This window comes from Erythrolamprus reginae, chromosome 6, assembly GCF_031021105.1.
Source record: "Erythrolamprus reginae isolate rEryReg1 chromosome 6, rEryReg1.hap1, whole genome shotgun sequence".
Taxonomy (NCBI): domain Eukaryota; kingdom Metazoa; phylum Chordata; class Lepidosauria; order Squamata; family Dipsadidae; genus Erythrolamprus; species Erythrolamprus reginae.
This window is the reverse complement of record NC_091955.1, coordinates 69,162,604-69,181,482: the sequence shown is the minus strand read 5'-3', so window position 1 is coordinate 69,181,482 and position 18,879 is coordinate 69,162,604. Positions and strand designations below refer to the sequence as shown.

Sequence of the window (18,879 nt, the reverse complement as noted above, 5' to 3'; positions counted from 1 at the left end):
ATTTAGGATGATTTTTGTTGTTCTTTTATATGTTGTAAGCCGCCCCAAATCTTCAGAGACGGGCGGCATATAAGTCAAAATAAAAAATAAAAATAAAATTTCTGAGGAGAACTCAACTCAGTGACTACATGGACATAATTATTGACAGCAATCTAAACGTGGCTTTCTGCTTTTTTTCTACCATGTTTCTTTTTATCTCCTGGTATAGCTTACTGTCCTAAAAAGACTGGGATTGGCAACAATTTTCAAATATTTGAAAGGATTTTTCATAAAGACCCCTCCCCCAATTTTATTCGTGGCACTGACTGGCATCTCTTCATGGCACAGGGCTGGAGTCTTTGCAAAACAATCTATTCCTGATTTTTCTTTTCTGATTACATGAGATACAACAGGGTAGGCATGTTTTAGATCCCTTCCATGAAACTACCAGTTGGTGGGACAAGGGGCAAGCTTACTCTATTATGATATTAGGAACAGCATACCCCCAAGATTCAGATAATCCCAGTTTTGTTGGTATTCCAAAGACCTTGAAACTTAGTTCTTTCATTGGACCTGGATATTAGAAAAGCCTCTCTTGCAATGATTTGGGATCATGAATGATTGACCTCAGTTATACAATTTGTTCTTTTTTATAATCTTATTTGTAATTATTCGCTGTTTTAACATTCTATTACAAGTATAAGAATGGAAGGCATGTTAATAAATAAAACAATAACAAAGTGACAGTGAGCAAAATAGGTACATGCGATACGACTTTACGCAAGGCAGGGGACATAACTCCAGTTTTTCTCTTCACTAGGTCACTGAGATGTGGTGGAATAGGGGGGGGAAAGTGAACAGCTATTTGTTACAGGGAAGTGAAAATTGGACATATGGTGGAGAAATAAATATATCTCTTAATCTCACTTCCAAGATATGTGACAGCTCCTGATCCTCTTCTAAATCAGACTTTACTGTAATTGGCATATCTGCCACCTCTGGTGATCCTTCAGTTTCATCCATTTCTCTCTCAATCTCACTCTCTGCATCAGCTGGCAATACCCCTGGCCCAGGGTACCAAGATGGGCCTGGTTCATCCTCAGAATCCTCAGAGTTGGACAAAGAGCACTCATAACAGTACCAAGGTTACTTGTTTCTAAAGTTATTAAAACATAACATTGTTATTCTACTTATGTCAACTAGTGTTGGGCGAACCGAACCCGCATAATTTGGGTCTGTACTGAATTTTGTGGTGTTCGGCATGCCGGACCTGAACCTGAATTTTTTTTTTATTTGTGCTCCGGTTCGGCATTTGTGCCGAACACGGCGAAAGCCACCACCCAGCTGTCATCTGCTGAGAAGAGGAGGAGGAGCCGGGCGCCGGTGGCGGCGGAGGAAGGCAAACACCGGGGAGCTGTCAGCCGGTCAGGAGGATGGGAGGGAGGCACAAAGGGAGCTGGGGAATTCCTACCAGGAAGAGATTCCGGGGGGTGGAGATTTGACATCACGTATACCGGCAGGTTGCTAAGGACGCCAAGGTGATCACTTCCTGGATTCCATGGCATCCTTAGAAACCTGCTGGTATACGTGACATCAAAGCTCCGCCCCCAGAATCTCTTCACAGGAGGAATTCCCCAGCTTCTTCAAAGGAAGGTCTTTTCACGTAAAAATAAACATTGTTAGTTTTACGAAAAAGGATGCCACAGTGGCACTGCAAGCAAAGGGTGGTCCTTTCACGTAAAAATAAACATGTGTTAATTTTATGTGAAAGGACCGCCCTTTGCTTGCAGCGCCGCTGCGGCATCCTTTTTTGTAAAAATAAAAATGTTTATTTTTACATGAAAGAACGCCGCAGCGGTGCTGCAAACAAAGGGCAGTCCTTTCACATAAAAATAAAAATGTTTATTTTTACGTGAAAGGACCGCCTTTTGCTTGCAGTGCCGCTGCGGCGTCCTTTTTCGTAAAAATTTAAATAAATAAAAATTAAAAATCCATAAAAATAAAAAACGATGTGATTCCGGGGGCGGAGCTTTGACATCAAGTAGCATTCTGAGTTCAAGTTCGGGTTCCGTCAAACTTTGCATAAAGTTCATCCGAACTTGCTGAACCCGAACACCGTTGGGTTCGCCCATGACTAATGTCAACATTAAGATTCAAGTTATTCTGTAGTTTCTGCTAGCTTTCCATAACTTGGCAACTTTCAGATATGACTAATTCCTATCATTGACCAGTATTATGCTGTTAAATGGATAAACTAGGAACAGTAAGAATTGTAATCCACACCTATTGCATTTTAAGGGCAGCAGCAGGATGCTGAACATAACGGAAAGTCATGATATCAATAGTAACACTCATAATAACAGTAGTTTCTCTTCTTTTATTAGCGGTGGACAATAAAGAAGCACACAGAATTGAAAAATGTACTTGACCCAAGATTCAATTTTATTTAATTACCAGTTTCCAAGAGCAAGCAGCAACCATGGATTAGAAAATGATAAAACGTATTTTTCTATCTTTTCATCATACTCAATATTAGTAGCTATGCTTCAGAGATAATTGAGTTATTATGCCTTATGGCGATTCCATTCAGACATTTTATACTCAGATGGGGCACGCCGAAACCATTCTGACCAGGACCCATCATAGATGGCCACATCTGGTTTACCACAGAGATATGCTCCCAGGGCGATATGACAGGCTGTAATCCCCTTGCGGCACGTGGCAATCAATGGCTTTGAAAGATCCACTTTCTTCTCTTGGAACATGTTCTCAATTTCTTCTTGGGTTTTCTCAAATCCTTCCTCATTCAAGAAGTTGAAGAAAGGAATGTTTATAGTACCTGGAATATGACCTGGCTTGATCCCTGGAATAAGAGAAAGAGTAATCACTCAACCAAATCATAAAAAGTATTTCCCGTAATTATTATGGTCTACGGAGAGGGGCGGCATACAAATCCAATAAAATCAAAATCAAATCAAATCAAATCAAATTCAATTCAATTTTATATTGCTGAAAAATAAAATAAAGGGAACACTCAAATAACACATCCTAGATCTGAATGAATGAAATATTCTCATTGAATACTTTGTTCTATACAAAGTTGAATGTGCACAACAGCAGGTGAAATTGATTGTCAGTCAGTGTTGCTTCCTAAGTGGACAGTTTGATTTCACAGAAGTTTGATTTACTTGGAGTTATATTGTGTTGTTTAAGTGTTCCCTTTATGTTTTTGAGCAGTATATACATGCATAAGAAAAACAGTAAGTATAATAGAGTCTAAAGTAATTAAGAACATGATTACTAAAATAAATGCAGGTAAAATAGTGTTATAAGAAGTTATAATGCTAAGTCGTGGTATAGCGTATAAGTGAAGCACATAATTGGGGTACAATTGGTAGCACAGGACTGGGATTGTGGTCAGAAATTTGAAATTATCAATTATTTATAATGCAAATAAGTTGAATAAAAGGTAAAAGATAATGTTGGTTATATTGAGATTTGTTCCTGAACCTGGAAGAGTCAATGAAACAAAGTCAGTCTGCATAATTGAGTCTTCAGAGAGGGGCAGCATACAAATCTAATAACAAACACACAAACTAACAAACAATGCTCCGTCAGCCAATCAGAGTAAAGTCTGACTGAGCACGTGCAAGAAGTTCTGAGCAAGAAGAAGGGTGTGATTTCAGCCAGAATAAGAAGTTTTGTGTTAAATTTTCCATTTTCCAGTTTTAACCATGAGGTCTCTATGAAGAAGTAAAGAACATTCAACATGTGGCATTGCACATCTGTTTAGTCTATTAATAAAGAAGTTATTTTATTCAGCTAAGTGTAGTCAGCTCTATGAAGCTGTTGAAAAACTCTGTGAAAGGTTATAGGAGTGACCGTTAAATGTAAAATAAAACAGCTCTATTTCTAATAACTCCAGAATTTACTGCATTTAAATATAGATCAAAATAATTGCAGATTTTTGGAAAAGATGGATGATTACTGCCTTTAAATATACCATATATATATGTAAAGAAAATCTGCAATTTTTTTTAAAAACAGTCAAATTTAAAGAATGCTCAGTCTTGCATTTAATAATGAAATGAAATGGAATATCCCAATTACGATTACTTCATAATCACTTCCATAATTTAACTTACATGGATGAGATGAATCAACACACATTGACATCTGGAGCATCAGCAAATTAAAATAGACTGGGATTGGACAACCTTCAGTCAGAAGATCATAGTTTAGTGCTCAAGATAAGAAACAGTCAGGAAGAAAATAGCAGATACGGTACTTGGATACAATGCAGTCAATGATCAAATATCTGTTAGCTTGTCATCTATAAAGTCAATATAGAAATGGGCAGGTGACTTGTGGGACCACGTCTTGATGGTTTCTGTCCATCTCACCAAATCTGCCAGGGTGAGTAATGCTCTGGGTCCTTTTGATTAAATAATGTCATTTAGATCAGGTTTTTGGACCTCAGGGACCACTAAATTCATAATATTAAATCCCGCGGACCATTAATATGATCTTCCCAATGACCGGCTGGTTCGGTGTGGGTAGGTGGTCATGTGACTGGGTTGGCTTGATGTCACTCATGTTGAGGAGTACTTCGCCAGCTTCTAATCGCCCCTTCCACCTCCCAGCCTTCCTACCCGGGCTCCTTAGGGCCCCCCAAAAGGAAGCAGTTGTTGAAGCTAAGCAGTCACCGTGAGAAAGAATTGGCAAAACAACTCAGTTCAAATTGGATCTGACCAAGAAGGAGGCTCAGCAGAAGCATCTCACTGAGGACTAGGAGCATAGGCTTTCCAAGCAGAGGGAAGACCTGCAGGACTGCAATGTCAGGTGTCGGCGCCTGGAGTCTCAGCAGGCTGAGATGGTCAGCCGATCTAGGTCATGATGCTCTTTGCCACCAGCCTTCAGCCAAAACTGGGAGACTGAAGCAGAAGTCAGAATTTCTGTCCCCCCCTTGACCCCCACAAAAAAATTCTGACACTTTTCAATAACACAAACATTCATTGCATGCATCTGTCCCATGGGTCATAGTTTGAGGACCCCTGATTTAGTGCAAATAAAAAAAATATTTGAATTTTTTATTTGCATAAAAATGTAAACTTTTTCCTCGGACCACCAAAATTTTCTCATGGACCACCAGTGGAGTGATCCAGTTGGTGACTGTTGATTTAGATAACACTAGGCATGCTTTCTTGGTTCTGGAATCTAGCCTATGCAGAGGTGGCTTTTAACAGGTTCTGACCAGTTCTGGAGAATCAGTAGCAGAAATTTTGAGTAGTTTGGAGAACCAGGGGAAGAGCCTTCTCTGTGGCGGCCCCGGCCCTTTGGAACCAACTCCCCCCAGAGATTAGAATTGCCCCCACCCTCCTTGCCTATCGTAAGCTTCTTAAAACCCACCTCTGCCGTCAGCCATGGGGGAACTGAGATATTCTTTCCCCCTAGGCCTTACAATTTACGCATGGTATGTTTGTATGTATGTATGTTTGGTTTTATAATAAGGGTTTTTTTAGTTGTTTAGTATTGGATTGTTACATACTGTTTTTTATCACTGTTGTTAGCCGCCCCGAGTCTGCGGAGAGGGGCGGCATACAAATCCAATAAATAAAGAAATAAAATAAAGAAATAAATACCACCTTTGACTGGCCCCGCCCCCATCTATTCTCTGCCTCCTGAATCCCAGCTGATTGGGGAAAAAATGGGGATTTTACAGTATCCTTCCCCTGCCATGCCTGCCAAGCCAAGCCCACAGAACTGAATCCCATCACTGAGCCAATGAAACAATCTTCCCCAATATTTGGACAGCCCTGACCTGTAAGCCTTTCAAAGACCTTGAAAAACTGTATTTTCTCTCAGGCATTGGGGCCAGGGTATTAGATAAGCCAGTGTTTCCCAACCTTGGCAACTTGAAGATATTTGGACTTCAACTCCCAGAATTCCCCAGCCAGCGCTGGCTGGGGAATTCTGGGAGTTGAAGTCCAAATATCTTCAAGTTGCCAAGGTTGGGAAACACTGAGAAAAGCAAACATATTGTCTACCTGACCATTTTGTTTAATCTCTGGTGTACTAATCCTATTAGAATGTGAAAAGAAGACAAATTATTTTATTGGAAAAGGAAGACAATTGCTGAAACCAGAACCTGGTTTAATTGGAACTTATGGATAGCCAATTAAATGAGACTTGTGGAATATTGATTTTTTTTTTTATATATACGGTAGTAATTCCAGCGAGATTATTAGATACACAAAGATGGATATTTCTGAAATGCCCACAATGGAGAAGTAACATGTAAAGATGATTGAATTGGTGGAAATGGCAAAACTGACCTATCTGATCAGGGGATAATGCGACAAATACTTTGAGCCGAGGACCCTGCAATCTCTTTTGGACTTTTTGCTAAAAATGGAAAAAAATAAACTCCTGATTTATGGATTTGCAGATTGAAAAGGTTCAAATGCATTCTACATGGCGCTACCCTTGAAAAGTGTTTGGAGACTGCAAATAGTCCAGAATGCAGCCGCAAGAGCTGTTATGGGTGTACCTCGGTACTCCCATATAACACCTTTGCTCTGGGAGCTGCACTGGCTTCCTATTGGTCTCCAGGCACAATTCAAGGTATTGATTATTACCTATAAAGCCCTACATGGCTCAGGGTCAGACTATTTACGGGACCGTCTCCTGCCGCATACCTCCCAGAGACCAATAAGAGCTCACAGAGTTGGCCTCCTCTGGGTACCGTCGACTAAGCCAGTGACTTTCAACCTTTTTTGAGCCGCGGCACATTTTTTACATTTACGAAACATTGAGCGGGGGGGGGGGGGGCGCTAAAAAAAGTTTGGACAAAAAAATTATCTCTCTTCCTCCCTTTCGCATTATTTCTCTCTCCCTCCCTCTTTCCCTCTTTCTTTCTCTTCCTTCCTTCCTCTCTTTTTTGCTCTCTCTCTCCCTCCCTACCTCCCTCTATGTCTTTCTCTCTCTCTCCTTCCCTCCCTCTGTTTCTCTCTCTCTCTTGCTTTCTTGCTCTCTCTTGCTCTCTCTCTTGCTTTCTTTTTCTTGTTCTCTTTCTCTCTCTCTTGCTTTCTTTCTCTCTCTCTCTCTTGCTTTCTTTCTCTCTCCCTTTCTTTCTCTCTCTGAGCTTCGTGGCACACCTGACCATGTCTCGCGGCACACTAGTGTGCCACGGCACACTGGTTGAAAAACACTGAACTAAGCAATACAGGTTGGTGGGACCATGGGGGAGAGCTGTCTCAGTGGCCACCCCAGCTCTATAGAACCAACTTCCCCCCGATATCCATACTGCTCCCACACTGCTGGTCTTTCGCAAAACTATGAAGACCTGGCTTTGCCAACAGGCCTGGGAGCCATAAATTTACAGCTTGATGGCCAACTGTAAGAATGGTGTGTATGCATATGAGTGTGATTTTCATTTTATAATAACTTTTTATGGCTTTTTTTTTAACGTTTTTTATGTTTTTAACCTCAGTTAACTGTTCAGCTTCTTTTACTGTTTTGTATTTATTCTTATTGTACTTGTACCGCTGTTGTAAGCCGCCCTGAGTCCTTCAGGATTGGGCGGCATAGAAGTCAAAAACAATAAAATAAAGTAAAGTAAAGTAAAGTAAAATATAAAATATAAAATATAAAATATAAAATATAAAATATAAAATATAAAATATAAAATATAAAATATAAAATATAAAATATAAAATATAAAATATAAAATATAAAATATAAAATATAAAATATAAAATATAAAATATAAAATATAAAATATAAAATATAAAATATAAAATATAAAATATAAAATATAAAATAATAATATAAAATATAATATAAAATATAAAATATAAAATATAAAATACAAAATATAAAATATAAAATATAAAATATAAAATATAAAATATAAAATATAAAAAATAAAATAATAATATAAAAAATAAAAAATAAAAAATAAAAAATAAAAAATAAAAAATAAAAAATAAAAAATAAAAAATAAAAAATAAAATATAAAATATAAAATTAAATTAAAAAGAGAAACAGCAAATTAGAATGCTATTTTAATGAGGCAAGAATGAGGAAAAGATTGCTACTGCTATAAGGAAGACTGGAAGCAGTATTGGGTTCCTACCTGGATGGTAGGGGGACAGCACACCGGCTGAGTGACTGGCGGGCACGCATGCACATCAGAGTGAGATTTGGCTTCTGCATAGGAAGAGAAATCTCTTGAGAAGATATGTGCATTTGTGAGATTTTGCCGTTTTTTGGTGATTTTCCACCGAAATCTCACACCCCCACATGTCTTCTCGTAAGATTTGCTTTCTGTCCTTGCCCAGAAGCCAAATCTTGCTCCGATGTACACACACATGCCGGGTGCACCCACATGCACACCGGTCACCTGGAGATGCGCACACATCAGCATTGGTAGTGGCAATAAGTTGGAACCCCCGCTTGAATGGAAGTCACATCTTTATATATCTTCCCTCCCCCCCTATTTGTAGTTCTCTTTATACTCATTACTACACTACTCTCATTATTTCACATTTTAATTTTTTCTTTTCTTCACTCTTTATACTATTCATGCTTATCTTTTATTTGTGTGAGAAATGTTCAATAAAAATGGAATTTAAAATAATAAAAGGAAGACTACTTCAGTGGGATGTTAAAAATGACTGAGCATATTTGAAAAATAACATTACCTGCCACCAAACTTAACAAAGCCAGCAGGCTGCAACCAAGCTTAGACGGTCACCTTTGCAGATGAAACCTTGCTTCTGCTATCACAACATGGCACTGTAGCAACCTTGCTCTTTGAGTGCATCCTAGTGTGACCCTACAAAAACCAGAGGTGTATGTGGCTCTTAAATACACAAGCACCTCTCTCCCTGGAGTGAAATTATTTATCATCATTGGCAACCTTCAATCTCGTAAAACTATGGTATTCCTAGTTCCTAGAATGGCATCTAGTGTGACTGAAAAGTCCAATCTGAGAGTGGCAATCCCTTCCACACCGAGGGCAGATCCATGGGCCGTCGACCCCTTACCGAGCCGGTGGTGTTTGTGGCGTGGGCGGGGAAGGAGGCCGCCATTTTGGGGGTGGAGCCTGCGGCCCCACGTCATCTTTAGGGGCCGCAGTGATGTCTTTGTGGTGCGCAGGGCACCGATTGGCTGAGGAGCGGCAGGGAAGGCGCCCTATTTAAGGGGACTGCTCGTGGTGCCGCTCCTCTTTGTTCTGCGTCTCAAACGGAGACACCCGCCCACCCTCCCTCTGTTACAGGGTGCATATGATGGGTCGCCCCTTGGGGGGCCGAGTAGGAATTTTTGGCAGTCACAGAAGATTGGCCTAACTGTGGCTGTTTCTTCGCTTACTCCACTCTGTGCGTGGGAGTGTGGTTAGGGGGTGTACTCAACAACTAGTCCCCCCCCCAAGGTCACTGGGGGGGGGGCGAAAGGGGGCGGAAATGGGCGTAAGCAGCAACTGTGTGATCTCCTTTAGGGGCACCTCTAGTGAGGTGAGGGGCGACCTCCTTCTCGTATTTCAGGGCTCGACCGGCTTGGGTATGGGAAGGGGGCCGCACCTGGGGCTCGCTGGCTGGGGCTTACCAGAGACCAGGGGCGAGCCATCCCGCACGCCATGGGGGCATGGCACGGGGTAGGGGGCAGATGTAAGGATACCCCTACGCCCAGGCAGGAGCTTTCGCCCGAGAGTTGCTCAAAAAAGGTTGGTGACAGTTGACTCTGCCCCCATTTTGATTTATGCACCCCTGCAGGTCACGTGATTTAATTGGTTAATTAATTAACTGATAATGATTTAATAAAGTGACCCCATTATACCCAAACTTTCTGTGTCTGAGTGTTACTCCGCCTTTCGCCGCAATCTGTCCCCTGCCTGCCTGCCCCAGATTTTGCTGGTTCCAGGATTACCTCTTTGCCTCAGTCTACTGAACAGTGCAAAGGGTTGAGCTAAATGGTGAACTTGCATCTATTACTTGTGGAAACACATCTCAACTGATCTCCTGCCATTCCAGATTTTCATCTCATTAAATTCTGGATTTGTCTTCCTGTGCCCCATTGGAACTGGCTCAAGACTCATTATTCTTCTTAGATATTATTACAGGATCACTAAATCGGTAAAACATTCAATTGAGAACATTTGCTTATTTTAACTTCTCTCTTTAAAATGTTTTATAAATGTTACATACTGTTGCTCTGAAGCAAATAAGCAAACCACAATTGAAAGAATAACCACCTTAATTCATTGCCCTTTGTTGTATAGGTTTCTGTATGTTTTCTACTGAGTGACTTAGATTCCCCAAACAGTTGAATTTTTATCTTATTGTTCGCTGTATTATGAACTGCCCAGATATTTGGATTAGGCGGTGCCCAAACAGAATAATTTTTTTTAAAAAATACTGATTCCTCTTTATTCCACCTAGCCAGGGTAAATGTGAGAGGTGACAGCTGGAGTCAGGGGCCTGATGAAGATGTATTATATCGTGCCACCACACCACTGATTAAACCAATGCTTCTCAATTATTTTCTATTATGCCCCCCTCCTAGAAAGAAGTAAACATTTCGCCATCCCCCTCCCCCCAAACTCTCCACTCGGGATGATTGTTTGCAATATTTGGCATGTTTTCACTGAAAAAACTCAAGCGGCTTATCAGCGTGATTGGGATGTAATGTGTTTAAGTGACGCCTTAATTTATTTGGCTTCATGCTGTCTGATGCCACAATAAACATACCGGTCTTTCCGTATCTCCCACTGTAGTCACCAGTGAAGCCAAGCGCTACATACGCTTCGTCATATTTCCTTGTCTTAGTTTTTGGGAGACTTACGTTTTTCTCATTATCTCCATGTCTCTCCTCCTTTCTTTTCATTCCTGCTAAATATTTTTCCGTGGTGTCTCTTAAGGGTTTGTTATCTGTGCTTCATATCTCTTGCTCTGTGCTGTGTGCTATTGTTCGGTGCAAAAAACCCCCTACTCCCTGCGGCAAAAAAAAAAAAAGCACATTCCTCTGGGTCAAGAGCCCTCCCCTCTGGCATTGCTGTGCACACACCCAAGGGGACTCGCCCCACTGTTTGAGAAGCAATGGATTAAACTAAACCATAGTGGTTTTTCTATGTATTGTCATCTGATGACTCGCATCAAATAAGGGGTGATCATTATGTTTCTTCGTTTCCCATAAAATCTTGAAATCCCATCAGAGAACTAATCAGCAGAAAGAAGAATCTCAGTTGGGAAATGAAGGTACAGTGATACCTTGTCTTACAAACTTAATTGGTTCCGGGACGAGGTTCTTAAGGTGAAAGGTTTGTAAGACGAAACAATGTTTCCCATAGGAATCAATAGAAAAGCGATTAATGCGTGCAAGTCCAAAATTCACCCCTTTTGCCAGCTGAAGCACCCATTTTTGCGCTGCTGGGATTCCCCTGAGGCTCCCCTCCATGGGAAACCCCACCTCCGGACCTCTGTTGCCAGCGAAGCCCCTGTTTTTGCGATGCTGGGATTCCCCTGCTGGGATTTCCCTGCAGCATCGCAAAAACACAGAAGTCTGGAGGTGGGGTTTTCCATGGAGGGGAGCCTCAGGGGAATCGCAGTAGCGTAAAAATGAGTGCTTCACTGGCAGCGGAAGTCCGGAGGCGGGGAATCCCAGCAGCAGCGGTGGGTTTGTAAGGTGAAAATAGTTTGTAAGAAGAGGCAAAAAAAATCTTAAACCCCGGGTTTGTATCTCGAAAAGTTTGTATGACGAGGCGTTTGTAAGACGAGGTATCATTGTAATTCTTGACTTACAACCATAACTAAACCCAACATTTCTGTTGCTAAGCAAGACATTTGTTAAGTGAGTTTTACCCCATTTTAAGTCCTTTCCTGACACAGATGTTAAGTGAATCCCTGTAGATGTTAGTACTAGGATTGTTAAATGAGCTGGCTTCCCCATTGTTGCTTGTTAGAAGGGTTGCAAAACATGATCACATGATCCTGGGACACTGCAACCATCACAAATACAAGTCAGTTGAATTGTTATCATACGACCACGGGGATGCTGCAACAATCATAAGAGTGAACAATTGTCATTTTTTTTACTATTGTCACTTTGGATGGTCATTAAATGAACTGTTGTAACCCAAGGATTGTCTGTAGTGAGAAGTATTTGCGTACATCTCTCTATTTTAATGGTCTGAACGCTATGGGAAAGAAAATATTATTTTCAATTTACAAATACAGTGCTACCTCTACTTACGAACTTAATTCGTTCCATGACCATGTTCTTAAATAGAAAAGTTTGTAAGAAGAAGGAATTTTTCCCACAGGAATCAATGGAAAAGCAAATTATGTGTGCAATTGGGGAAACCACAGGGAGAGTGGAGGCCCTGTTTCCTCCCAGGAGATTCCTAGAGAGGCGCCACAGAGGCTTCTCCCTGCCTTTTCCTTACTGTTTCGGAGGCTTGGGTTTGTAAGTGAAAAATAGTTATTGAGAAGAGGCAAAAAAATCTTGAACACCAAGTTCTTATCTAGAAAAATTCGTAAATAGAGGTGTTCTTAGGTAGAGGTACCACTGTACAGGCATCTTACACCCGCTTGACATTCATTATTAAGAATGGACATAAGGGAAAATAACACTTGCCCAGTAATTTGAGATGCAGGAAATAAAAAAGATTATGCAATGGTATAGTTAACAGTGGCTCTTCTAAATTGATGTCTTGGAAAGGGTTCTACAAAAAGTTTTAAAACTTCCTTCTGTCATTGTCTTTTCTCAGTTGGATCCTCCATGAATAAAAACAAATTAAGGTAGGTCATTACGGTAAGTGTTATGCAAAGCTTATTGAATTCTTAACTACTTCACCAGAACTCTCAAGGACAATTCCTGCCTAACAGCAATATCTTGTTGCATTCCCATCAGGCAGGTGAATACACAATCCTCTTAAGCTTTTTTATAGAACCAAGTGAAATTCCTTTCTTCCAGTTTTATGTGAATACATCCTTGAAGGTTCAGTGCCAGCCACTTATGTGTGTCACCCACATGTCTTGGCCTAGAAACCAGTACTGCCAGATTGAGGTTCCCTGGGAAAATTTCAAACTAGAAAGAACATTGTGAAGGTTGTCATATTAGACATGAGGTTGGTTTCAGCCCAACCATTCCATGATGACTGATTCCGTGACTTAGAGGCCAATTGTTTTCTGAAGAAATTTACTGTGTGGATTTAGCTAACGTCACGGGGATTGGCCTAATTGTGCAATGTTTGCAAAATGTTCTTATGTCTGTATCACAGTCTTCTGATATTTGGTGTATCCTTCCCAAAGTCTCGCGCCTTGGTTTCCCATTGGTTGCACTTGCGGGCCTCTCATTGGTCGCGCCTGCTCCAATCAGCGATCACATTTATTCTAACAACTTGCAAACATAACATCTTGATCTGGACCCTCTTTATGTTTGCATTTAGGCATTTAACCACCCATTTTCCCTACCTAGGTTTTACTTAACAGTAAGTAAGTGCTTATGAGTTCTCTTGATCCTAAGTCCTGAAACAAATAACCAGAGCTTACAAAACATTTGCCAGACCAATCCTAGAATTCAGCTCACCTGTATGGAACCTACATTGCATATCTGACATTAACACAATTGAGAGAGTCCAGGAATATTTCAGAAGAAGAGTCCTTCACTGCAATGTTTTAAGTTAACTGTTCAACTTCTTTTACTGTTTTGTATTTATTCTTATTGTACTTATACCACTGTTTTAAGCTGCCCTGAGTCCTTCGGGATTGGACAGCATAGAAGTCGAATTAATAATAATAATAATAATAATAATAATAATAATAATAATAATAATAATAATAATAATAATAATAAAAAAATAACAATAGCAAAATACCTTACTCTGCCAGACTTGAAATTCTTTATTAGACAACTTACAACCCCGTCGTCTCCGTTCTGACTTAACTATAGTTCATAAAATCATATACCAAAATGTCCTTCCAGTGAGTACTACTTCACCTTCAACCGCAACAACAAACGAGCACGTAACGGATTTAAACTAAATGTCAACTGCTCTAAACTAGACTGCAAAAAATATGACTTCAGCAATAGAATAATCAACGCCTGGAATGCACTACCTGACTCTGTGGTTTCTACTCCTAACCCCAAAAGGTTTAACCTTACATTATCTACAATAGACCTCTCCCCCTTTCTAAGAGGTCTGTAAGTGCACCATTGTGCGTACTGTCCCTGTCCTACTGTTCTATTGTTTTCTATCATTACTTTTTATCATTACTTTTCTAATGTTTTACTTATACAAATTACCATCCTATAATTGTTTGAGAAACAAGCAAACAAGGATAACAGAGCAATAATAATAAAACAAGGCACAGAAGTTATTAAGCTATATACTGCTAAAAAATAAATAAATAAAGGGAACACTCAAATAGCACATCCTAGATCTGAATGAATGAAATAGTCTCATTGAATACTTTGTTCTGTACAAAGTTGAATGTGCACAGCAGCACGTGAAATTGGTTGTCAATCAGTGTTGCTTCCTAAGTGGACAGTTTGATTCCACAGAAGTTTGATTTACTTAGAGTTATGTTGTGTTGTTTAAGTGTTTCCTTTATTTTTTTGAGCAGTGTAGCACAATTTGCACTCCTCCCCATTTCTTTACAGAAAAATACTTATTGGAAAAAAAAGTCCAACAGATGAGAAAGCGATCAATCGTTGAGATTTTTATGCTGACAGATCCTGGATTTGCTAGGTGTGGTGACCTGGAAAATCATTAACTTGGAATTGATCAATTAGGGTTTTGCCCCAGAAGGCTGTGACTCTTCTCTGACATATGTAGGTTTATATATTTTCCACCAATTTTCACGGTTGTGGCTCCTGCCCTTTGTCCAGGGGCTCAAAGGTTTTAGCTCAACATACTAAAGTGAAAAATGTCTTGAACGTTTTAGGTAGTTGTTGGGAGGATTGATTTTTAGACAAAGACTAGTCAAACAGACTCCATTTACTTTAATAAATAACATTTTGGAAAGAGCAATTGACATATCAAATTACAGGAGCTCAATTCTGAACAGGGTCCTCAGTTTCTGGGGCAGTATATCTGGAAAACTGGAACATCCACAAGTATTGAAAGAAGATCCTACCGCCGGTCCCAAACAAACAAACATAAATCGATCCCCCCTCTGTCCCTGTGTGTGTTTGTGTTTGGGTGTTCGTGTGTACATTTCTTACCACATGAGAAAAAGGAAGTGGTAAGGAAAGTTGTAAAAGTTCTCCCAATGGATGAATTCTTAGATCCCCCTATTTTTCTACTCAGATGTAGTTTGTCCACATCTGTCAGTTTTGAAGAGTTATGAATTTCTTTTTAGGCGCAGTAATATCAGACTATGAAAGTGTATTTAGAAAGTGTTCCACTTGGTTCAGTGCAGATTGCTCACAAATAAATAATCTTGACAAACTTGAACAACGGGCGCTATCTAACAAAATGAAATTCAATGGTGCAAAAAGTAAGGTTCTACATTTAGGCAAGGAAAACAATGGTACATTGCTCAACAGTAGTAACTGTGAGAGGGACCTTGGTGTCCTAGTGCAGGAATTTTCAACCTTTTTTGAGCCGCGGCATATTTTTTACATTTACGAAACCCTGGGGCACATTAAGCGGGGGGGGGGGGGGAAAGGGGGGGGGCGGCTAAAAAAAGTTTGGACAAAAAATTGTCTCTCTCTCTCTTCCTCCCCTTCACTCTATTTTTTTCTCCCTCCCTCTTTCTCCCCCTTCCTTCCTTTCTTTCTCTTCCTTCCTTCCTCTTTTTTGCTCTCTTTCTCTCTCCCTCCCTCCCTCTGTCTTTCTCTCTCTCTCCTTCCCTCCCTCTCTTTCTCTCTCTCTCTTTCTTTCTTTTGTTCTCTCTCTCTCTCTTGCTTTCTTTCTCTCTCTCTTGTTCTCTTTCTCTCTCTCTCTCTCTCTTGCTTTCTTTCTCTCTTGCTTTCTCTCTCTCTTGCTTTCTCTCTCTCTTGCTTTCTTTCTCTCTGAGCTTCGCGGCACACCTGACCATGTCTCGCGGCACAATAGTGTGCCATGGCACACTGGTTGAAAAATACTGTCCTAGTGGACAACCATTTAAATATGAGCCAGCAGTGTGCAGCAGCTGCCAAAAAAAGCCAACACAGTTCTACGCTGCATTAACAGAGGGATAGAATCAAGATCACGTGAAGTGTTAATACCACTTTATAAGGCCTTGGTAGGGCCACACTTGGAATATTGCATTCAGTTTTGGTCACCACGATGCAAAAAAAGATATTGAGACTCTAGAAAAAGTGCAAAAAAGAGCAACAAAGATGATTAGAGGACTGGAGGCTAAAACATATGAAGAACGTTTGCAGGAACTGGGCACGGCTAGTTTAATGAAAAGAAGGAGCAGGGGAGACCTGATAGTAGTGTTCCAATATCTCAGGGGTTGCCACAAAGAAGGAGTCAATCTATTCTCTCAAGCACCTGAGGGTAGAACAAGAAGCAATGGGTGGAAACTAAACAGGAAGTAACTTAGAACTAAGGAGAAATTTCCTAACAGTCAAAACAGTTAATCAGTGGAACAGCTGGCCTCTAAAAGTTGTGAATGTCCTAACACTGGAAGTTTTTAAGCAGATGTTGGATAACCATCTGTCTGAAGTCCAGTAGTGTAGGGTTTCCTGTGTAAGCAGGGGGTTGGACTAGAAACCCTCCAAAGTCCCTTGGAGGTTGTTGTTATTATTGTTATTATTATTATTAAAATATGCCCCAGGGATATAAAGACTGAAATGTCCTTACCAGGTAAAAAATATGGGAAGTGGGACAATTATCTCCTACCTTCCTTTCCTGGTTCAGGTTCTGTTCCTCGGAATCGCCCTTCAGATCTGGCATCCACTACCTGAAAACGCTTGGACTGCACGTTCTCCACCATCTCTTCGTAGGTCTTCAGGAGAGACTTGTTAAGGCTGGCTTTAAAGGCAGACGGCTCTTTCTGGGTGATCTCCGATGTTACTGGGTGACCTTCCTTCAGCCAGTTTTTAAACCCCCCATTCAGCACTGAAACAGTTCGATGCCCAAAGACTCGGAACATCCACCACGCCCGGGGTGCGTAGAAGGTGCCCAGGTTGTCTCCATCGTACACAACTACATGGGTCTCATTCCCAATGCCCAAGTGGCCAACGTAATCGGCAAAGTGTTTCTCACTGGGCAGCATAAGCTCGTAAGGCGATGACTTGTCTTTGCATTCTTCGATGTCAAAAAAAGACGCTCCAGGCACGTGCTGTTCTTGGAATTCTTTCTGGGCATTTCTCGTTCCAGGTTCATACCAGGAAGCATCCAGCACCCGCAATTCCGGTCCAATCTTTTTGGCTCGGACAGCTGCTGCTAGCCATTTGGTGGAGACCAAACCTCTGTATAAAGCTTGCTGCACCATCTTAAAGAAAGCTTTCTTGAAATGGTATGTGCAGAAAAGGACGGTACTCCCGGCCAGGCTCCGATGTCTTGTTACCTACCAATCAACTAAGAAAGGGCGGAGAAAGAAGCCCTGGCCAATTTCATTCCTATTCAAGTCTGCACTTTGGACTGACACAGGCATATCCACGACCGGCTGCAAAATCCCTCCCTCTCTTTTAGTTATTTCTAAACGAGAAACCGAAGTAATTGTTCAGAGAAAACTTCCAGGGCTTTTAAAAAGAATTTCCCTCCTTGCACAAGAACTAGAGGGTGAAGACAACAGCCAGCTTTTCGGGACCTGCTGAAACAAGAAATGCATTAGTGTTCACAGTCAGCGGATGGTGCAAAAGTAAATTGGTGGGGTGAGAAGTGGGGCAAAGGGCAAACTTGAAAGAGGAAACCAGCACTGCCGCATTCAGTAAGATCCAGAATGGGGGGGGGGGGGGGTCCCAAAGAGCAAAGCATAGAAGAAGGAACACCATAAGAGAAGCTAGCATACTGACCCTAAATAACCAGCTACTGTTTCTAATATATCCAGCTTTGTAAGTGCAGCAATGTGATTACATAGAAATGGTAGATATAGCAAGTCTGTATTATAATGTATATTTTTTCCAACAGCTTATTTGGTTAAGAGGGACCCAAATGTTAAGTTTCTAAATGTTTACTAAAATGTTAGCAATGTTAAATTTACTTTACCAAAAGAGCCCTCTACTCCTCCACTCGTAAGCAACTAGACTTACAATTCTAGGTTTAGAAAGCTTAGAACTACCGTATGTCGCCTTAAACACGACCTAAGCATAGCCCATAAAATCATCTGCTACAACATCCTTCCTGTCAACGACTACTTCAGCTTCAACCACAAGAACACAGGAGCACACAACAGATACAAACTTAAAGTAAACCGCTCCAAACTCGACTGCAGGAGATACGACTTTAGTAACTGAGTAGTTAATGCATGGAACTCACTACCAGGCTCATCACCTAACCCCAAAAATTTTACCCTTAGACTATCCACTGGTGACCTCAAACAATTCCTAAGAGGTCAGTAAGGGGTGTGCATAAGTGCACCAACATGTCTACCGTCCCCTATCCTATTTCTCTGTTATCATGTATATAAACATTGTTATATCTTTGTACACTACCAATATGTACTTGAATGAACGAACGAACAAACGAACAAACAAACAAACAAACAAATAAATAAAAGGAAGAGTTAGCAAGATACAGTACTGTTGAGTCCTGAAGTTTGCAAGTTCTGAATTAAAAGCTATAATACCTCTATCCTGAATATGCTGAGGAGGAGGTAGCCGAAGTAGTGGGTCCTTATTTTTAAAGGCCAATGAGAGCCTTGCAGTATAAATCGCTGCTTTTTAGTTTTGTGAGGTTGTGGGAATACAGCATCCTGCAATGATCTGGAGTTGATATGGGTTGAATCACAATTCCTATTG

General features: G+C 40.7%; 1 protein-coding gene across 1 annotated transcript; it reads right to left on the bottom strand.

Annotated features, from left to right (window-relative positions):
* Positions 1 to 2,400: 2,400 nt before the first annotated feature.
* On the bottom strand, positions 2,401 to 17,509 carry TST (thiosulfate sulfurtransferase). The gene is made up of 2 exons (XM_070756188.1): positions 16,817 to 17,509; positions 2,401 to 2,842 (listed from the first exon to the last, which is right to left on the bottom strand). Exons 1-2 carry the CDS (start codon positions 17,409 to 17,411, stop codon positions 2,544 to 2,546), a joined length of 894 nt encoding a protein of 297 aa, XP_070612289.1. The 5' UTR covers positions 17,412 to 17,509; the 3' UTR covers positions 2,401 to 2,543.
* Between the last annotated feature and the right edge of the window lie 1,370 nt (positions 17,510 to 18,879).